Here is a 21,249-nt window from a genome sequence, read left to right on the forward strand (position 1 = left end):
CTTACAAATAAAATGCCCATAAATATGCAACAAAAAGTGAGCAAATTTGAAGTGCAAATAAAATTTAGGTCAGTTAATTGTGATGTTCTTAACACTTTTTATTTTCAACAGTCGTTTTATAAATTTAAGTAATTATAAAATATTCTGTACGTTTTCTTCAATGTACAAATTGTTACGTTTACTGGAATTTAGAAATTTCTAAAACTAAATCTTAAGTCTACATCAATGCAGTTGCCAAGGAATATCGTTCCAGCGAAGCCTCCAACAGATCCCATTTATTATTCGTTTTTTGCTGTTATTCATAAGACACTTAGGAGACTAGATGAAAAATGGATCGAATGATCAACATTATGCCATTTCTCATATCAGGTAGTTGTGCATTATGACACTTGTTAGTAACTGTAAGTAGGATGTTCCCTCTTATTGATCCTTTGCAGCTTTATTACGTGGAGGATCGTCGTCCAGCAATAATTCACGGCGTTTCTTTTGTGTCAACATGAAATGTGAAACGTTCTCGTAAACGAGGAACGTGATCATGCAGGCGGGAACCACACGTATCAGATTCGCCTGGAGACCCTTGTAGAAACCAACAGCCCTCTCGTGCCTGCAATGAGAAGTAACAACATGGATAGATGGATGAGTAAATATGGATGCCAATGAACTAAGCTACTTACAATGCCTGCGTTTCAGATTAGCAAAGAGATTCTGCACAATTTGGACACAAACTAGTGTACATAGTATTTATATAATTACTGTATTACTTACTACAACAGCCAGAAGTTGTGAGTTGTTCATGTTGCAAGCATCTGAGGCAACCTGCCCCTTGACAAAATGAAAAGACTCGTATTGAAAACTTGTGGGGGAAACTCTTTAGTTTGGTTTCTTGGCAATTTAATTTGTGTACTTAAGTTTGTTTTTTTCATTCTTTCTTTCGTTGATTATTATTTACTTTATGTCGCATTTCTTTACTCTTTTCTAGTTTTGTTCACAATGCTTTTTTTTAGTTTTACATTTAAATGTAATATGCTTATGTACTCATAAATGTCAAGTTAAAAAGTAGTTTAAAAGCATAAACCATTTGCAAAATTATTATGAAGAATCTTTTTGCCAAAATGAAAATGACATATTTACATTATGTGATTATTAAATAAATATAAATAATTTAGCTAAACTAAACTAAAGTTGTTGAAATTGGATTTCACTTTTAAGGACAACAAGTTTCGATTCAATTTAGTAGTTACACTAACTATGGAATTAACTTACAATTAATTACTATTAACAACTAAACAAATCATAATAATAATACAAATTATGATAACGTTTTTGTCATTTTGTAGCTAAGCACATTTTGTTTGCAAATTAGAAATAGATTCGTATATTCAAGAGTGCTTAAATTCAATATGTTGTTTATCTAATTCTATGATCTAAATGAATTCAGTTTAGTTTAGTTTACTAGATTAATAATTAATACTCTAGCGACTTTAGCTGGTCAGCTTTTCCCAAATAAGCATAACCATGCAAATGTTGGGCGTTACGTGGACCAGGTACGGCACCAGTCCCTTATAGAAACCGCCCATGCGTTCGTACCTCCAAGTCTGTTTGATGCAGTCCCAGGTGCCACTATAGCGATGATGATGATCCTGCAGACGTGCCCGCACCACCTGATATGGATATGTCGCTGCGGCGGCAATCAGCTTCGATATCGCCGCGAATGCCAAATATTCACTTGTGGCCTGTGGAAGAAGCAAGAGTTAGTCGCAATGTCGAACAACCTTTAAAAGATGGGACAGCTGCCAAAGGCGTCATCGTTCCCAATGGATATACACAATGTATATATAGACTTGAATAGATACATTTGTATATTCATATGAAAATACGCGCTGTTTGGTCATGTGATGGTTTGTATTTTATATAAATATGTGTACCAACCAATTTAGTATCGATGGGCAGCTTGCGGTATTCATTATAGGCATTCTTCATCTCCTCGTAGGTCATGAATTGTATGGCTCCATGGGAAACGCCCAGCATGCCGGGCACAAAGCCTCTATACAGTCCTCGCACTCCCTCTGTCTTGTAGATCTCGGCCAGGGCATGCATCATGCCACGATATTCCGCACTGCTCGACGAATCGCACTGCAGACACAGCCGTGTCTTGACCACCCAAATGGGATTCGTTAAGAGCAGTGTGAGTGCACCAGACTCGGCGGCGGCCAACATGTGCATTGCGGGACCAAGTGGCGTCGTCGCATCGCCGCCCTGAATGAATGTCTTTATTGTGTTGTAGCTGCCAAAATACAACGAGTGTTAAAATACCAAGTGGCAAGACAATTTGCAAGTCTACTTACAACATGAAGTAAAGACCCCACGACGAGCCCGAGCCCCAGACATTGGGTGTGACACCTTTGTAGAGACCACGGAAGCCTTCCTGCCGGAATATGGTGGTAAAGGCGCTGCCCAGACCACGATACTGTGGCACTGTCGCCGTCCGTCCATCGTTCACTGTAATGGCAAATCAAACAATGCTTGTTAATGATAAGCTGTATATTATGAGTAGTGTTTATTTAGGCGTCTAGACTCTAGACCTAGAGACAGCCTTGAGTTTACATTGGTGACAAAGAGACTGACTGTCGGCTGTGAAAAACCAATTCAGTTTGAGAGTTATCAATATTTGCGATTCTAAAGATACACATTTATTTTTTTAATTTAAAAATTGGGCAGTGATTTTCTTTAATAATAATCAAATTTAAATTTAAGCATAACTCATATTGTTTTACATATATCAGAAAGTATGGGCAATATATCTGTTTTTCAAATTTATTTAAATTTCTATATATTTTTATTTCTTTTTTAGGATATTACCAATAAGGGGTTATTATTTTTTGAAAAATATATTGTTATTATTTTTTTAACAATTACAATTACTTAACAAGATATATGTATATATTTTTTATATACTTTTATTATATTATCTTTATTCAAATTCAAAATTGCTGTTTAATAATAACTGAATATTCAAAAGCTGCTTTCATTTTTTTATTTTTTTGGTAAATTGGCCTGAGACTGTACGCTTCCCAGCCAGTTATTGACTTCACAGCCTGGCTAATGGCCGGAATAACAAGAAGCACAACAACAACAGCAACAAGTTGTTTTCGTTGCTGCCTGTGTTGTTTTTGTTGTTGTGGCTAGAAGAGAGATAGCGCTAATTACACGCGACGGATGTGATAAGAGTCCAATGAAAATAAGCTGTTGCTATTATGTACTCGTTAGAACACACACTTTATTTATAAACCGCAATAACAAATAGCTGAAATGCTAATAACATTTGCTGACGGCTCAGCACAATTCTGACCTGGCCTGACAACAGCGCCTCAATCAACAGAACAGAATACAACAAATGAAGGGGCTCGTCTGCCGTTCAGATTATTTATAGAACACACAGTTTTCGCTATTGTATATAGTGTATATAACCTGGGGACACCAAAGACAAGCTACAAAATGCCATAAAAGTTAGCACTTGTAGCCAGAGACTACTGTATTTTGACTCCTAATTTACTTTTGATATCCACGCAACACAAAACAGCTGATTTTGTGCCCTACGATCAGATTCTCTCACTTGACAACAATCCAATTGGAAACCAGTTCAATGTGTGCGTGTGTGTGTAAACTGACAGTTGCGCGAGTTGCCGTTAAAAGCTCTGCAATGTACAGTCAACACGTTCGTCACGTGATGCCGACGCTGAATACGAACGAGTGCAAAATAAAAAATAATGAAATAAAGATAAACAAGTTTAAGTCCGTCGCTGACGTTTTGCTTATTTTCCTTTTGTTGTTATTCCCCCTCTAGGTGCGTCATACTTCATGCGCGTGTGTCTGCAATAGTGTGTATGTTTGTGCTTTAGTTGTGAATTCTAAGCAACAGATGGCGTCAGCATACGCTTTTACTGCCTGTATTGAAGATCAAGCTAACTCTATATGGTATCATTATCATTATCAGCTTCTGCCTCTCTTCTTTTTTCGCATAAACAACTTAACTTGTTATTGTTATTTTTGTTGAGGCTCATGTCCGATTTCAATAATAATTAAACCGTACATATATGCAAATATTTTTTACATTTGAATATATTTACACTGGAAATTGGCGCTTTTTGGCGTTTAAACAAGTCGGTGTGAAACGTTAACTAAGCAGAAAGTATTTATTGCATTGCAAAATTGAATAAATAAATTGTTTACGCACATTGAAAAACCTGTTCCAGTTGTTTTTGTTATTATTGTCTTTTTATTTTATTGAAAATCCGAATATGCGGAAACAATTAATACACACTGAACTGTAAACGAGGACAACTATAACTATGCACATGCTGAAAAGAGTAGTATGGGAAATAAACAATAAAGATCTGCTTAAAGCGCTGAGTCATAAGCCTGAAAGTTAATATCGAATTTTGTATTCCATATGTATATGATAAATGCAATAAAATGTTGCAAATAAACAACAATATGGCAATATACTCGTTCTTTTGGGGGCGTGGTAATACGATTGTTGATTGCGCTTATCAGGGCCAATTTCTGACTGATGATAAGTCAAAAAAAATGAAGCCTAATCGGTCACGAAATTTCGAGATTTGAAAAACCTGTCAACAACTCAATAAATACATGTCAAATGTGTGAAATGATTGAAAACAGAATAAAAAGTGAACTTATTACTGCAGCTGTTTGTTTGCTTGCTTGTTTGATTCAATTTGCCGCTTTTCCAAACATTTCCATGGAAAGTTTTCAAAAGACGACGACTGAATGCAATGCGATAAGAATAAAGCGATGCAAACAAAAGAGAATGCTCTCAGTTGGTCAGTCACGTGACACACGCACAGGCACTCACCCACACACATACTTATGTCAGTGCAAGAGAGTGAAGCAGTTTAAGTAAAGAGAGTGGAGTTAATTGCTCGTTGTTGTTGTTGTTACTTACCAGCAAAGCGTATTTTAATAAGATCCAATGGATGCAATATTAGCGTGGATGCAACTCCGCCGGATACTCCCGCAACTAGATGCTCGTATTTAACATGTGAGAATACGTTAAATTTGATTTTGCTGGGACTGGTCGGCGCTGTGCTTGGATTCATTTTGATATTGTTTTGTTGTTTTTTTTTTGTGTGTGTTTGACTCTGAATTTGTTGAATATTCTTAATAATTTCTTAATGCAGCGCAATCAATTTCGATTTCTCTCTCTTTAATATTTGTGCAACTTACAATTGTACTATCTATGTATTCGTAATATTATTGTATTATTTACAATCTTTGGCTTTGGAGCTTTTGCAGCTACGCTGTGAGTTTGATTTGTAATCAAAAAGTCACAGAGACTCGTTGCACATGGCCGCAATTTGAATTGTTGACGAATTTGTCTTGTTGCTATGCGCCGATTTTTGTCTGTTGTTCTTGTTGCTGTTGCCGTTGCTGCTGCTACTACGTATACTTATACATTTCTGCCTTTGCTTTGTTGCCGAGCACATATTTTCTCTTTGGCAATTTGACTCAGTTCAGTTTCCAAGTAGTTTTCTTACTGTAACTCTGCAGCTAAATACATACATTAATCGGCATATACATGTGTAAGCGTGCAGATATTTATTGCTGACGAAATGTATTTCTATCTGCTGTGACGAGGTTGCTTTGTTGCTGCCTTTTTATTATATGATTAGTTGAAAATGACTTTCGAATTCTGCCGTTTGCTTATGTAATGTACGTATGCATTTCTGTTGATTTCCACAATTAGACTTTGAGTACTTCCTCTATCTGTATCTCTGTATTATTTCACTATTGCAAAATACACGTGAGGGCGATTAAATAATGCTGGATTTCTTGAATGCGCGTGCACAATTTATTTCTGCCTATTTGGCCCAGCTTTACCGAACGACGAAGAAAACACGAATGATTCGATTTGTCAGCCGATGGGGCTTTTTGTAGTTGCAGACTCTCTCTTTCACTCACTCTCTTACAGTGCTGCCACCCTGTCCAAAGATTGCCACCCAGCAAAATCTTCCGAATCTTTCTCGATTTTTTTATTGGAACTAAATGAACAACAATCAGGGATTTAGTTTGTCGTTCACTTTAGGGACTAGTTCAATAGAACTTAGTGCGAACGATTCAATACAACTCTATTTCAAAATAGCTGGCAACAAAACAAGCGTCTTTCTATCTGAGAGGCCGCCAAAACGAGAAGAAAGAAATTTACTTAAAAGTTGTGTTTTCTGCAAGACAATGGATAAAGATATGCTAAAAGAAAAGCGCTCGTTTCTAATGCCACGAGATCCAAGCGTGGATCGTCGTTTCCGACCTCGTCCAAACAAAAAGCAGCGGTTGTTTGACGAGGTAATTCCGGAATTTAGCGACAGTTCGACGGACTGTTCGGACACAGAATCGGAATACGCGACAACAAACGGCGACGATGATGCCTACATGACAGATAGCAGTGAGGTGGAGACAGGTCCCCAAGTCTTTCTGCGTATGCGACCTGTGGAGTCGCCCTCCAAGCTATATTGCATCTCGGATGCCGGAAATACACTGATTACATGTGCAGCCACCAATGAAAACAATAGCAACAACAGCAATCGCATGGAGAAGCACTTTAGTTTCTCCACAATATTGGATAGCTCCGTGGGACAACGCGATGTCTACGACATATGCGTGGGACCCCGGATAGTGGATGAGGAATGCGTTACTATCATGGCATATGGCACATCTGGATCGGGCAAAACCTACACCCTGCTTGGTATGTGGTTGGAAATGTCTATATTGATTATACGTATACTGATTTTGTTTAATTACAGGCGACAATGCGAGAGCTGGAGTTTTACCGCGCGCTCTGGAAAACATTTTCACAATGTACCATAAACAAATCTACTCTACGCCCAAGCTGAAGCTGATCAATGCACGCATGCTGATATTGGAGGACGAGAAGGCCATTAAAGAGTTGCAAATCCGCAAAGAGCTGCTGGCGTTATGTCCCGACATAAGTGCACAGTATCATCGACTGCATCATGCGATCAAAGGGGATCATAACTTTGTTGAGATGGAAGAGACAGATGTGTCTGTGATGATATGGGTGTCATTTGTGGAAATCTATAACGAGCTCGTTTACGACCTGTTAACCATGCCACCGAAGCAGGCAACTATGGCCGAACCACGACGCAAGACCCTCAAAATCGTATGCAACAAGGGTCAGGTGTTCATCAAGGGATTGACCAGTGTATTTGTGAAAAGCGGAGAAGATGCGATCAAGCTGCTTAGACTGGGACAGCAACGAATCAGCTATGCAGCAACGTCAGTGAATGCCAACTCGAGTCGATCCCATTGTGTGTTCACAGTGGATGTGCTCAAGTACCATCGAACGGGTATGACCACACACAGCTCCTACAAGTTCTGTGATCTTGCCGGTTCTGAACGGGTGGATAAGACGGGTACGGTCGGATCACGATTAAGGGAGGCGCAAAGCATTAACACATCCCTGATGGTGCTGGGACGTTGCATGGATGCGGCGAGCTCATCAAAGAAACGAAACAATACAGATGTTATACCGTATCGCGACTCCAAGCTAACACTGCTACTGCAAGCGGCTTTATTGGGCAAGGAGAGATTGGCCATGATAGTGACGGTAACGCCTCTGGACAAGTTCTATGAAGAGAACCTCAACGTGTTGAGCTTTGCGTCCATAGCAAAGAACATAATCTTCAAGCAGCCGCTGGTAAAACAGCACAATACGCGATATTCGGCCTTTGCCCAGATCGATCAGAACTCAACAAACCGGTCGCAGGATTACGTTGATGAACTGGAGCGCCAGATTATCAGGTAAATAGACTCTTTCAAAAGCTGACTAACTTTTATGATTGACTTAATTTTATTTACAGTCTGCGTGCCGAAAACGAGCAATTAAAATTGAATCATGTACATCAGATGCAGCTGCAGGAGGAGAAATTGCGCAGGGAACTAACCGATGGATTCGGATCGAGCATAGATTTGATCAAGAAACAGGCCGAGCTGCGGAATGAGAACCTGCTACTCATACAGCGGCGAGAATTTGAGGCAAAGGTAATGTCTCTACTCAACCCAAAATTAAGATTTATAACAATACTTTTCTCAATCAATAGATTGAATCCCTTAAGCGTCAGTACGACGAGCAGATCGAGGACTTGCAGGATGAAATTGAGGAGCTCAAATCAGCGAATAGCGATATCGAAGTAATCGATGATGATTAATATTTTACCCATGTCTACATATATTCCATATGTTTGTTTTTAAGTTTCAAATTTCTGTTATGTTAAGAAGGAAGGAAAATAAGAATATTTGTTTCAATTTTAAACACTTTTTGCAAAAGCATTTTTATTCAAATTTCTCATATTACTGCATTACTTCATCTTGATTTTTCATCATTTAATTTCATATCGTCTTGGTTTTTTTAATAAGTAGGTATTTTCTTTTTCTTGATTTTTAATATGTTTATAATTAGGAGTTTTGTTTTCAATGGAATTACATATATATAAATACATATATGTATATCTGTACTATGCGTGTGTCTGCGTGTAACTGTTCTTTTGGGGAACTCAACATTATAATGTAAGATCCACTACTGCACAAAAAATATATATAGTTTATTAAAAAAAATAAATCAAGAAAATAATAATAGTAAAATTCGTATTATATGTTTGTAATTAATGTCTCATTTAGCAAAATGTGCAAAATAGAGTATTTATTATAAATTTTGGAATTGTGTTTTTTTTTTAAGTTTTTTGTTTTCTTTCGATTTGTTTATTTTGTTTTCGGGTTTTCGCCTTGTAAATATGCATATATATCATGTATAATTTTGCATTAACGTTTTACATTACGTTCATTTAAATTGTACTGGCTAAAAATTTAGTACTATAAAAGGTTATATTTCAAGGTTTCCTTTTTGTTTTTCTCATTCTATTCAATATTCATAATCATAGTTGTCGGATTTATGTTTTTGTTTTTAAGTTCAATTCTGCAAAAGCAATTAAATTTCCGTTTTATTACAATTAATGATAAAAATACACATATGTCGCATTTGCTTTGCAAACGAAAAAGATTTCTTGTTTTGTTTTTTTTTTTTACTTTTTTTGTACATTTTGCATAAATATTTTTCCATTTTTCTAAATTCATATTGCGTGTGTGTGAGTGAGTGTATGTTTACTAATACTACCAAATTTCCTGTAAATTATATTTATTATTTTTAGCTGTCTATTTTGCTTAGCAGCTTCTTACGACTCAAAACAAGGTTCAATTAAATAATTCTAAATAATAAATATTGATAAAGTGTTTGAGTTTTTCTTTTATGTATGGGGCTTAAGGTTTTCCATTTATTTAATTACTATATTTTTCAATTGTTTTTTATTCTCTGTTTACCTGTTCTTTTTTAACTATACAAATTTGTTCGAGTGTTTAATTATTCTTGGGAAATTTTTCATTTTGTTTTTGCGTTCTTTGAAACATTGTTTTTCTTTTGTTTTTAAAAATTAAGCTCAATAATCTTAAATTATTAATGTAGTATTTGCATTTTTCCGGTTCATTTATAAATGTGCTGAGCTTTGTTTACACGCTTTGCTTGTATCGGCGCATTTTCCGCATTTCTTTTCTTTTCATTTTTATTTGTGTGTGTGTGTGTATATGTTTTTCTAAAAAAATTTAAACATTTGCATTTGTGTTACACATACATATTATTTATTTAAGGTATTCTCTTTGAATTCTTGTTTATGTTTTTTTTTTTTGCTTTGCTGGTTTCAATGTTGCATGTTGTTTTTTTTCTTCTTTTTTTTTTTGTAGCTACTTGAAACAATTTACAATAAATTACAAAAATGTTTTGTAATTGCTAAAAATGTTAATACTCATTGCACCAACAACAAGAACAACAACTGCACACAAGAGTTTCCCTCGTGCATTTGCTGTCGCTGTTGTTGTTGTTTTTCTAGAATTTCCTTATTTTCATTTTTCAATTGTTGCTCTTTTAAAAAACTAGCATTAGATAGTGTGTGTGTGTGTGTGTGTGAGTATTATTATAAACGCTTTTAAACTACAGCGTGTAATGTTTTTTTTTTTCGTTTCTTTTTTGTTTTTTTTTTCCTTTATATACGTAAAGTGGGTGCTTTAATTGTTTATAGAATTTTACATCAATTGTGTATTTGTTTTTTTTTTTTTATTTGTTTTTTTTTAATATATTTTTGTTTAATATAGTATGTGTAAATATTCATTATTTGCCCATGGTCGTACATGGTGTTGTAGCTACGCTTCGGATCTCGATCTTAGATTTCACTTGCTAATTGCGTGCTCTATAAGTATTTTATGGATTAGAATAATGCGTACGCACTCTGTTCTGGAGTCTAAAAAAGCTTCTCCTCATTAAATTCAACAAGAGACAAACATCTAATCGAAAGGAATTTAAAGAAAAACTAGCGAATTTTTATTATCATTTCTATGTTTACTATATAGAAATCGGATTTTGCATTTCACTCAATTCTTCTGTGTTCAATTTCTACAGGTGTAGATTTCATTTGGGGGAGTGTGTGTGTGTGTTTAGGGGGTGTGTGCGAAGGGGAGGGCGAGGGAGGGGTTGCCTATGCCTAAATGTAATTGCATGTCTCTTATGTGCTTTCTCTGTGTGTGTAATTGCATTATTTTTGTAACTCTTCTGTTCTGTTCTGTTAGCTGCACAATATAATTTCTTGTATATAGTAGATATAGCTAGATGTGTATAGATTGTGTGTGTTTATGGGGGCGGGGGAGGGAAGGTGTTTTTGGGGACATCTCTAAATAAACTTCTCGTTTTCTCCAAATCGCTCCAACTGTTTTCGTTTCTTCATTCATTTGTTTTGAAAAACTGCAGCCAAATATTTGTTTTTGTTTGTTTAGTAGTAGAATATTTGTCCGGCCTTTTGACGTTTACGCTCCTCCAGCTTACGGTTGATCTCCTGCTGTCTCTCATTCTTGCTGAGCGCCCGTGCCACATACAAGAACTTGTTGTCGCCCAGCTGCTTGCCATGCAATCCAATGACGGCGGCCAGCGCCGATTGTGGATTCTCGAAGGCCACAAATCCAAAACGGCGCGAGCGTCCCTCCTCATCCAGCATGAGCTGCAGCAGGAATGGAATAGGATAATTAGGAGCAATCATTACAACATACTTAACAAATCAATGGAATGCATTCTTGACACACTGTTTTGAGTGCCAATTAATGTTTCTAACCACGCTTTCACGTTGGGCATGCGCAGAGAGCCATGGCTAAGAGTGACAGTGAGAGAGTGCTACTGTGAGAGAGAGCCGTGTTACTCCTACTCACTTAAGAGTTGGGTTAACTGTGCCACATGGTTCATCTGCAATTGGCTCTCAATATATACGCACCCCCGCAACTGTCACCGCCACCGCCCCTGGCCAACAAAATATATATATTTGCAAAATTGCACAAACAAATATATATATATATATATATATCAGGGACCATAACAGTTATAATTTTTAAAATGAAAATTATGAAATAACAAATATTTGCTGATTTTTTTAAAAAACTTGAAAAATAACTGTTAATTTCAATATTTATTTTAAAAATTAAAAATAATTATTAATTTCAGTTTTAAATTTTAAAACTATAAATAATTAATTATTTCAAATTGTATTATAAAAATCAAAAATAAAATTATTTGTCAATTTCTATTATAAAAATTGAATGTAAATATCTTTTAAACCAAGTGGCGTATTTCCAAAATCTAAAAATATTTATATGTGACTCAATACTTTTCATATGATACATTACACAGCCTTACTGGACGTATATTAAGGATGTTTAAGGTATTTGAAATTTAGACTGGATTTCTATTCTTCAATTTTTATAATTATAATAAAAATTGAAATTAAAAATTATATTTATTATAATTTTAATTAAAAATCTTAAATAATATTTATTACTCAATTTTTATAATAATTTTTAAGTTGTCAATTTTTTTAAATTCATAACTATTATTTGCAGTCCCTGATATATATATAGAGATATATGTATACGTATATGTACGCACCTTGTGACTGGTGATGCGGCCATAGGGCTCAAACATTTCACGCAAATGCTGCTCGGTGAACTCCTCGCTTAGGTTCTTCACATACAGATTCTTGAAATGGGTGGCCTTCTCCTGTTCGCGATCTCGCCGTGGTATGAACTTGACCACATGCACCTTCTGATTATTGCATAGCATGCCGTTGACCTTCTCAATGGCCGCACGGGCGGCTTCCTCCGAATCGAAGTGGACAAACCCATAGCCACGTGAATTGCCCTCCTCATCCTTGGCCACATTGCAGTTGAGAATGTTGCCAAACACTGAGAAGGTCTCATACACCGCCTTGTTGTCAATCGAACGCTCCAGATTCTTGATGTAAATCTTGCCACTATCCGGTGAGCTATTGCTGCTGCCGCTGCTGCCACTGGCCAGTGCACCATTCGAATGCGACTGGGAGCTGGAGGTGTGCCCGGCATTCAGCGAGTTATGGCCATGTCTGCCGAGCACGGCTGCAGCAGCTAAATGATTGCTGGCCGCATGCCCAGCACCAACACCATGACCGAGATGCCCAGTCGCTGCAGCATGATGATGCAGTTGCTGCTGATGATGGGCAGCGGCCGCAGCCAGCGTATGGTGATTAAGCGTCGGCTGCTGCTGATGATAGTTAGCCGGATTTCCACGGAACGTCATCGAATTGACGAACATTATGGCTGGCTGTTTGTGGTGGAGCGTGGTGGCAGCTAATAAGGTGCAGGTGCTGGTGCTGTAAGGTGGTGTGTGGTTGTGGTGGTGGTGGTGGTGCTGGCTGTGGCTCAGAATTTTGACGGTCTTCGGCAGCGCGCTGTCTTTTCTTTTCTTTGCTTTTTCGTTTTCTTTTTATTTTTCTCTAGTTATTATTTTTGTTGTTATTGTTTTAGTTGTTTGCCTTCTTCGTTCTTTCTTTTCGTTTCGTTTCGCTTGGCGCCGTTGCTTTTCTTCTGCTTTTGGTTTCTCTGCTTTCAAATTATTTTCGGCTTCAATTGAAAATGCAAATACAAATACAACAAATACAAAAATACCAATTGCAAACGGGCATGAAAATATACTCACCAGGTTCTGCTCAGTTCACACGTTTCCCCGTCCACAGCAAATACGAAAATCCGCGTTGTTCTCTGAAAAAATCGTTTTTCTCTCACCCAGACTCTGGCTCTTTTTCACCGTTCTCTCTCTCACTATCTCTCTTTGTACTTTTTCTGGGACTTTCACTTTTGGCTCGCTTTGCTTGCTTACCTTACACGTACACGTTGCAAACAAAGTGATGCTTCTTATTCTACGTTATAGCAATAAAAAACGTAACTACTTCGGCTTGTTTTTTTTATTGTTAAATTGCGAGTGTTTAATAAAAAAAATCTATATGTTTCTGCCGAGACCTATAGGGATGTGTACAGTGTGACCCCCTAAAATTTTTGGCAAAACTGGTGTAGCAGCACTGTTTTGGTCCAAAGGCTGCCACCCGGCCCACAGGCTGCCACCCCGCATAATTTTGCGATCTGGCAACTTGCACCATTTTGGAAACTGACAAAAATGATTACTTCAAGATTTTACACCTTTTTAAGACAATTTCCTTATTTTGAAACTAGAATTACTTAAATTTTTACAGAGTTTTTGTTGGAATTTTGTCGATTCTTTATATTTATTTAAAATTACATCTGTATCTTCTCTCCTCTTCATGTTTCGAATTTCAAACCAACAATTTTTAATGTTTTCCTTAATTTTATCTAATTTTGAATATTGAACTTTCATAAAATTATTAACTTCTGGCAAAGTTATTGCATTTTAAAATTGACATTACCTAAAATTAACATTTACAAGTGTGGTCGTGGTGTGATGTTCTGGTATATTTTTTGCGGGAACTAAGGATGGTATATCGTTTGCTGCTTAAAAAAATACATTGAGCGCGCATATTTAAACCACAAAGACCACACAACTTTGATATCTCTTATAAACGAGTTTGTATGTACTACATATGCTGATATTTATTTTCTTATCTGGCAAAGCAGTAAAGCCATCGAGTTTTTACAAGATAGTACCGCAAGTATACAATAATAAAAGTTATTTAAAATGCGTTATACGTCAAGTCTTCCAGAATATCTGTTATCTGTTAATATAATTGTCTCATTTGTAATATCCCTTCTCCGCGGCGGCTTCGACAATTGTGCGGATTGCAGTGAAGGCTTCGCTGGCCGTTGGCTGGATCTCAACAGCTGGCAGTATGAAAAGGTCCTGACTGTCGGGAGGTCCACGTAGCTCAAAGGTGTAGGCAATGGGAATGCCCGCCTCGGCATGTGCCCAGTCCATGCTGCCGCCGCTCGAGGGATAAATGGTCTCAAACAGATTGCCGCTAACGTAATCGCGACCGCTTTCAGCTTTAATGGCAGCCGACGCCTTCTTGCCAAACTCCTGCAGGTCATCATAGTTGGAGACATGATCCTTTGTGTAGCCATATGGGAACATGAGCATTTGTGAATACGAGTGTAGGGCAATATACGTCTTAATTTGATCCTTCTCGACATGTCCACGTATGAACTCAATCAATCGCTGCGTTTCCAACTCACTTCCAGCGCTAGGACCGGCATAATCATAGCGGGTAGGATCACTGCTTGATCCTGTCGAGTTCCAATGATCGGGATAGTTTCGATTTAGGTCCACGCCGCGGCAAGTTCCAAACAACTGTCGATTCTTACGCCACATGCGATCGTGCTCAAAGGTATATTTATAGCCATCGGGATTAACGCAGGGAAACACGATCCAATTGAAGTTCTTTGCCAGCTTCTGGATGCGCTCATCCTTTGAGGTGAGCAGCTCATTGATTATATAAGTGGCTGTGGCCGGAGCAATCCATTCTCGAGCATGTATTCCACTTTCAATGAAGATGGCTTTGTTGGCCGGATTGTTACCAAGTTTAACGCCTTTGATGGCATTCCCCTGGGTGCTGGTGCCCATGTCAAGGACGCTTAGTTGATCCGGATACTTGCTGGCCATGTCATCCATCCAATCGTAAATGGTTTTCAAGTGGAAAAAGTGCTGCCAATCATATTTCGAAACATCAATGTTCTCGGGCAAAACTTCACCCATATTGCGATCAATTTTCTCCTGGAAATTATAAGTCTGTGCGCAATAAAAAGTAAATAGTATTAGCATATGGAATCGTTAGCTTAAATATGCAAGAACACACCAAAACACGATGCTCCAGTTTGTAGGTCTTTAGCAAATCCGCAAAATCAGCGACCCGATGAGCCGCGACCAGAATGGAAAGTTTCTGGCCAATTTCGCGTGCGTGTCCAATAAAGGTAAGACTGTCGCTCTGCTCCTCCAGCTGCTGGAACAGTTTGATTTGCTCCTCGTTATCAAACTGGACATTATAGATGCGGTAGTGGTCGTACCGTGCCTGATCTTTCACAACACCAGTGTCGTCGGAGACGCCTTCAATTTTGTTACCGTTCGCAGACATTGTCAAAAGTAGAATGACTAGTAGTCGCTCGCATATTTGCCATTTAAGCGTATGCTGAATTCTATAATTTTCCATTTGAGAGAACTGTGTTATCGTCTGTTTACTATATAAACACACTTGCATACATACAAAGCGCGAGCGAGAGAGCGAGTAATACTAGCATCGCACACACTTACAAACTTGTGCAGGTACATATTTACATACGTATTTATGTTTGTGCAGGCAGGCAGACAGCTGTTGGTCAGTTCCTTGTTAATTTCATTTTATTGCTGTTATAAAATTTGGTGTTGTGGGAAATTCTTTAGATTTCGCGTACCTAGCATACCTATAAACGCAGCTGGCGCACAATATTGGCATTCCATTTTGCATATGTATGTATAAATGTATTGGATGTTGCAATAAATAATATAGGTTTCTGCTTGAAATAATTAAAATAAAAGTGTATGGATGCAGTTTTTTTTCGGCGCGGCGTTCTTAAACCGTGGGTTGCCCATCCGGAAAAAGTTTCCGATCTGGTTTGATTTTTTGTACTTAAAACTTATTAATTTTTGAACCCAATTTCAGATTTTTTGTTGTTCTAGAATTTTTTGCAAAATTTTTTTTTTTTGAATTGTCTTGTATTTTTTTTGATATAATTTTTTTTTATAGCAAACTGATCCAAATCATTTTTGTTCAGGAGCCGGAGTTGATTGAGTCGTTCCAATTAAGTTAATTTAACTGAACTAGTAGAGCTGAAGAATCATCGATGTTTAGTTAAATCGATGATTTTGATGTTTTCAGCAAAAAAAAATATGGATGTCTAATAATTGATATTTCCATTTTATTAAATTAGTTTGAAGACCGTCAATTAAGTTATATCAAAATATATTTATTTGTATTAAAAATGGTTTGTAATTTTAAAAAAGTGTGAAAAACAATCGATGAATCGATATTTCCATCGATTGCTCTTTTGGGGAAGACACAACTCTAATTTTTTCGTCGAATACAGAAAGAATTCGCAAGCCGCAGGAAGTTGAAATTTTCAGTGCCAATCAATAAAATTAGTAATTATAAAGTGCACTATAATAAAATCTGCTAAATAAGTTAGTGGTGAGTAATAAACTACGTTAACTAAATAGATTGCTTTGTTAGCAGCATGCATTCGCATCCATTTGTAGCCGTAATTTTCTTTACCTTTACCTTACATCGTCGACGCAGAAAGTCAAACGCCGCCATTTTTTTTTCTTTTTGCGGCTTCTTTTTTTTTTTTACTTACCTTGTGCATAGAATACATTACATGTGTACATATAATAGGTAATGCATTCATTAAAAACGCCGATGAGCTTAACTAAATCCATTAACAAAATTTATTAATATATAAACGTGTGTATGTAATTGCAGACATTGTCACAAGAAAGAGACAGTCGCACAGTTGGCGTAGCTATCTCATCTGATTCTGATTCTGCTCCTGCTCATGAGTATTCATAGAGAAGGAGCTGATCTCGATCGTATTACAGTCAAAATCCACAATATGAAGCGCAGCGCATCCCGCTCACCAGGCCGAGGTAATCTAGTACGCAACTCCCGGAGTATGGGTCGTGGCTATGATAATGGAGGCGGTGTGCCGGGCGATTCCCCAGAGCGTATATCGCCGGAGCGCATGCGTCGTCGCTTGGAGCGTTCGCCCAGTCCCCGTGGTCGGTATGGATCTCCGCATCGGGAGCCCTACATGCGTGGTCCACCAACTGCCGAGCGTCCCGCTGGCTACAAGGTCTTGTGCGTCAGTGCTCTGCCGCCAAAGGCGCCGGATGAGTTTATCGAGGAGACACTGTATCGCGAGTACAAGAAATTTGGCGACTTTAGTGTTCGGCTAGCCCATGACCTGGATGAGCGCGTCGCGTATGTCTGCTTCCGTACGCCGGAAGATGCACGTGAGGCGAAGCATCACAAGCCGCGTCTTATCATCTACGATAAGATGGCCATTGTGGAGCCCGTGTACAAGTCAACAACGCGGCCAGAGTACAGGTAACTGAAATCAAATCAGTGCAATATATATTTCTATATATATTCATATATATATTTTCAGACCACGCCACTCCATTTCTCCGCCGGACTATGAGCGGTATCACTACTCTCGTTCGCCGATGGGACCGGGTGTGCCCTTGGATCATCGAAGGCCACCCATAGATCCCTATGATCGCTATGGTCCTCCTATTCATCCGCATGCTGTGCACCCTCGCGAATATCGTCCCATGCACCATGAATACCCACACCCGCCCCGTGGTCCGCCCATGCATCGGGGTCATCCGCACACTCATCCTCATCATCTGCACGGCCATCCGCCGCCTCATCAGTACGCTCCAATGCGTCCAATGGCACCACGACCACATGTTCCGTACGAGAAGCCCGAGAGCAAAAAGGACAAGTTCCCCAATTATTTGCATCACGTGCAACCGGAAGATGATCCACTCTCAACGCGTACTCTGTTCGCTGGCAACCTCGAGGTGACCATTGCCGACGACGAGCTTCGTCGTATATTTGGCAAATACGGCGTAGTCGATGATATTGACATCAAGAGACCGCCACCTGGCACCGGCAACGCGTTTGCCTTTGTGCGCTATCAGAATCTGGACATGGCGCATCGTGCCAAGATCGAGCTATCCGGCCAGTACATTGGTAAATTCCAGTGCAAAATTGGTTACGGCAAGGTTACGCCGGCCACCCGCATGTGGATCGGCGGACTTGGCGCCTGGACATCGGTGACACAGCTGGAGCGGGAATTCGATCGGTTCGGTGCCATTAAGAAGATCGAATATCAAAAGGGCGAACCCTATGCCTACATCCAATACGAGACGGTTGAGGCAGCCACCTCAGCTGTCAAGGAGATGCGTGGATTCCCATTGGGCGGACCGGAGCGTCGACTGCGAACGGACTTTGCCGAGCTGCCGGGCTCAACGCCTGCTGCACCCTTTAAGACCTCAAAGCCGGCGTATGACGAGAGTGCCGTCGAGTACAGGCGACCAGAGTATGATCCCTACTACGAGGAGACGGCGGTATATGCTCCACGTGGTGGCTATTCACCTTATCCGCCCCGCGGCGGTTATCGCGGTCGTGGTGGCGGCTATCGTGGTCGTGGACGTGGCATGTATCACTATCACAATGATGTGCACAGGCCACCGCATCCCAGTGCAATGGGCGGAGCGTCATCTGTGCCACCACCGGGTGGTGCCGATGACGAATGGCGACGTCCACCTGGCGAGTCCTATGATCGTGCTCGTTCCAGCTCTCGGGAACCCGGAGTTGAGCGTTCCCGCTCCCGTTCGCCCATAAAGCGTGCACGCTCTCCCGGCTCCGATTCGGATACTTCGACTCGTCGCAATGATGTCCTCGGCTCGGCAGCGACCGTGCCTGAGGTGGCACGCAAGTGTAGTACAATCTGGACAGGTGCCCTCATACTAAAGAGTTCCTTATTCCCGGCCAAGTTTCATTTGACAGACGGCGATACGGACATTGTGGAATCTCTGATGCGAGACGAGGAGGGCAAACACAATTTGCGTATTACACAGAGACTGCGACTCGATCCGCCAAAGTTGGAGGATGTACAAAAGCGGATTGCGTCCTCATCATCGCATGCCATATTCATGGGATTGGCTGGCTCCACGGTGGACACTGATTGCGATGATGCCAGCGTGCAGACACGTCCATTGCGCAATCTAGTCTCCTATCTGAAGCAAAAGGAAGCAGCTGGCGTCATTTCGCTGCTCAACAAGGAGACGGAAGCCACCGGTGTGCTATACGCGTTCCCGCCGTGCGACTTCTCAACGGATTTACTGAAGCGCACCTGTCACAGCCTCACCGAGGAGGGCTTGAAGGAGGATCATCTGGTCATTGTTGTTGTGCGTGGCGGAACCGCTTAAAGACAATCTGTGACAGCAACAACAACAGAGAACAAGTGCAGGAACAAGTAATCTAGTTCTGTGGACACGTTATATATATATCGTAGACTTACACAACATACATACACAACATACATAGAGTAGATATGTATGAACGTGTGTGTATATGTATTGGTAGAAGCATAAATCAATCCTATAGCGAGTTTAAATTAACATCCTTTGATCAGGAAAGCGACAGCAACAAGAGACACCCTCAGATGAGATGAGACGAGACGAGATGATTTTCCACTTCAATTAATCCAATATTAATTATTGTTCTTTTTGCAGACAAAACAAACTTATTTATGGCTTTTGTTTATGATGAAAAAAAGCAAGATTATACATTATTCTGATTATTCTCTGTGTAGTGAGAGTGTAAAGTTTAAACAGTTTTAAAAGTTAATACAGTTCTATTTTTTTTTATTACAATTGTGCCAAAAGTATTCAAATTCTATAATTATTTAATTTTTGTATTCATTTAAATTGTATATACATACATAAAAAAAAGAATTAACAGTGTAAACATTAATGATATGCATAAAAAATTTCTGTTTTTTCAATGTGCAATTAGTGCAAATTTAATATCAACAAAACAAACAACAATGATAAAGTTTAATCAAAAAAACCAAATATGACAAAAATGTATCAAGTTTTGTGTTACCTTCTTTTGTATTGTGTTAATAAGTTGAATCAGTTTTGAGAGTTATAATTTGATTGTTGGCGTACAAGTTATGATTTGTGTGAACAAAATAGTGGAAAAAGTGTGACCCCATTATCAAAAGATACGAAATAGTTTTATGAAAGTGAATCTGTTTCCTTATGGATATTTTGCCAATCCTTACTGTACTCTGCTGGGTTTTCCGTGTGCTATTACAAGTGGTTTGAATCTGTTCCCATACACATATACATATATTCAAAGATATATTTATATATATATATACCATTATTGTGCAGTGACCTGATCCGATCTGATCTCCTGTTTCTTCTGCATTGTTCTTTCATTTCCATCCGAAAAGAGAACGTCGTGTAGCATTTGTTTCAAAATATTGAAATCGTTTAAATGGGTTTTGCAAATGTTACATTGGTTTTCTTATGGTTGCTCTCAACAACAACTACAACAATAACAACAACAAGTTCTGTGTCGTGTGGTCTGATCTATCGCTCGATCTGTCCATGGTGTATACTATATATCCAATTAAAATACAATGTGTCAACAGATATATATATATATATATATATTTTCAAAATTATATATCTGTAGATGATTTTCTCTCTCTTATACTGAAGTGTCTGTGTCTGTGTGTGTGTGCGTGTATGTGTTTGGCCAATGTATAACCTTATATATTACAAATATATATACTATATCTATGACTCCTTCAAAATTCAAATACAAGTTATCAAGTTAATCGTATACAAATTATTAATTAGATTGAATTTGTGAGTTGATTGCAAATAATTATGCTTCACCATATTATACCTATTATATATACAATAAATAAATATTCAAATAAAATATCAACAATCGGAATCAATTTGTGTGTGGCCTATTAATTTATTAAAGCGGCAAGTGATGTTCTATCCTATCTATCCTATGCAGTGGTAAACGAGTTTCAGTTATTGTGATTTAACTGTGCAACAAAGTGAATAAGTGATAAATCAGACGTTGAAATTGGAGCTGCTATCCAAGGCTTTCGTAAGGAAATATAACAATTTTCCTCATCATCTATATACAATCATACATTTTACATTATTTTGTTAAATTCATATCCCAAGCGATCTCATAATCATAACACATTTTTTTTATA

The 21,249-nt window shown here is 38.6% G+C and overlaps 5 protein-coding genes across 5 annotated transcripts; 2 read left to right on the forward strand and 3 right to left on the reverse strand.

Moving 5' to 3' along the window:
- Positions 1 to 77: 77 nt before the first annotated feature.
- LOC117782767 (mitochondrial folate transporter/carrier) lies at positions 78 to 5,948 on the reverse strand. The gene is made up of 5 exons (XM_034619799.1): positions 4,964 to 5,948; positions 2,346 to 2,499; positions 1,930 to 2,284; positions 1,588 to 1,733; positions 78 to 604 (listed from the first exon to the last, which is right to left on the reverse strand). Exons 1-5 carry the CDS (start codon positions 5,115 to 5,117, stop codon positions 421 to 423), a joined length of 993 nt encoding a protein of 330 aa, XP_034475690.1. The 5' UTR covers positions 5,118 to 5,948; the 3' UTR covers positions 78 to 420.
- Positions 5,949 to 6,117: 169 nt separating this feature from the next.
- Positions 6,118 to 8,364, forward strand: LOC117782766 (kinesin-like protein subito). The gene is made up of 4 exons (XM_034619798.1): positions 6,118 to 6,760; positions 6,819 to 7,836; positions 7,896 to 8,076; positions 8,136 to 8,364. The coding sequence occupies exons 1-4, from the start codon at positions 6,250 to 6,252 to the stop codon at positions 8,241 to 8,243; spliced, it is 1,818 nt and encodes a 605-aa protein (XP_034475689.1). The 5' UTR covers positions 6,118 to 6,249; the 3' UTR covers positions 8,244 to 8,364.
- Positions 8,365 to 9,987: 1,623 nt separating this feature from the next.
- On the reverse strand, positions 9,988 to 13,508 carry LOC117783320 (polyadenylate-binding protein). Its single transcript, XM_034620686.1, has 3 exons — positions 13,130 to 13,508; positions 12,065 to 13,053; positions 9,988 to 11,129 (listed from the first exon to the last, which is right to left on the reverse strand). Exons 2-3 carry the CDS (start codon positions 12,743 to 12,745, stop codon positions 10,905 to 10,907), a joined length of 906 nt encoding a protein of 301 aa, XP_034476577.1. The 5' UTR covers positions 12,746 to 13,053; positions 13,130 to 13,508; the 3' UTR covers positions 9,988 to 10,904.
- A 527-nt stretch (positions 13,509 to 14,035) lies between these two features.
- LOC117785163 (zinc carboxypeptidase) lies at positions 14,036 to 15,555 on the reverse strand. Its single transcript, XM_034623072.1, has 2 exons — positions 15,255 to 15,555; positions 14,036 to 15,187 (listed from the first exon to the last, which is right to left on the reverse strand). Exons 1-2 carry the CDS (start codon positions 15,528 to 15,530, stop codon positions 14,195 to 14,197), a joined length of 1,269 nt encoding a protein of 422 aa, XP_034478963.1. The 5' UTR covers positions 15,531 to 15,555; the 3' UTR covers positions 14,036 to 14,194.
- A 949-nt stretch (positions 15,556 to 16,504) lies between these two features.
- Positions 16,505 to 19,885, forward strand: LOC117785119 (RNA-binding protein spenito). Its single transcript, XM_034623023.1, has 3 exons — positions 16,505 to 16,619; positions 16,911 to 17,534; positions 17,596 to 19,885. The coding sequence occupies exons 2-3, from the start codon at positions 16,984 to 16,986 to the stop codon at positions 19,424 to 19,426; spliced, it is 2,382 nt and encodes a 793-aa protein (XP_034478914.1). The 5' UTR covers positions 16,505 to 16,619; positions 16,911 to 16,983; the 3' UTR covers positions 19,427 to 19,885.
- Positions 19,886 to 21,249: the final 1,364 nt, after the last annotated feature.

Source organism: Drosophila innubila (genome assembly GCF_004354385.1).
Source record: "Drosophila innubila isolate TH190305 chromosome 2R unlocalized genomic scaffold, UK_Dinn_1.0 1_C_2R, whole genome shotgun sequence".
NCBI lineage: Eukaryota > Metazoa > Arthropoda > Insecta > Diptera > Drosophilidae > Drosophila > Drosophila innubila.

Excerpts from the sequence above, each read along its gene's own strand:
- LOC117782766 (XM_034619798.1), top strand. The coding sequence starts at position 6,250 with ATGGATAAAGATATGCTAAAAGAAAAGCGCTCGTTTCTAATGCCACGA. Across the intron at positions 6,761-6,818 it reads CAAAACCTACACCCTGCTTG|GCGACAATGCGAGAGCTGGA; the intron begins GTATGTGGTTGG and ends GTTTAATTACAG. Across the intron at positions 7,837-7,895 it reads CTGGAGCGCCAGATTATCAG|TCTGCGTGCCGAAAACGAGC; the intron begins GTAAATAGACTC and ends TTTTATTTACAG.
- LOC117783320 (XM_034620686.1), bottom strand. The coding sequence starts at position 12,745 with ATGTTCGTCAATTCGATGACGTTCCGTGGAAATCCGGCTAACTATCAT. Across the intron at positions 11,130-12,064 it reads GCCGCATCACCAGTCACAAG|CTCATGCTGGATGAGGAGGG; the intron begins GTGCGTACATAT and ends TTCCTGCTGCAG.
- LOC117782767 (XM_034619799.1), bottom strand. The coding sequence starts at position 5,117 with ATGAATCCAAGCACAGCGCCGACCAGTCCCAGCAAAATCAAATTTAAC. Across the intron at positions 2,500-4,963 it reads TATTAAAATACGCTTTGCTG|TGAACGATGGACGGACGGCG; the intron begins GTAAGTAACAAC and ends TTGCCATTACAG. Across the intron at positions 605-1,587 it reads TGCATCAAACAGACTTGGAG|GCACGAGAGGGCTGTTGGTT; the intron begins GTACGAACGCAT and ends TTCTCATTGCAG.
- LOC117785163 (XM_034623072.1), bottom strand. The coding sequence starts at position 15,530 with ATGTCTGCGAACGGTAACAAAATTGAAGGCGTCTCCGACGACACTGGT. Across the intron at positions 15,188-15,254 it reads AACTGGAGCATCGTGTTTTG|ACTTATAATTTCCAGGAGAA; the intron begins GTGTGTTCTTGC and ends TATTGCGCACAG.
- LOC117785119 (XM_034623023.1), top strand. The coding sequence starts at position 16,984 with ATGAGTATTCATAGAGAAGGAGCTGATCTCGATCGTATTACAGTCAAA. Across the intron at positions 17,535-17,595 it reads ACAACGCGGCCAGAGTACAG|ACCACGCCACTCCATTTCTC; the intron begins GTAACTGAAATC and ends ATATATTTTCAG.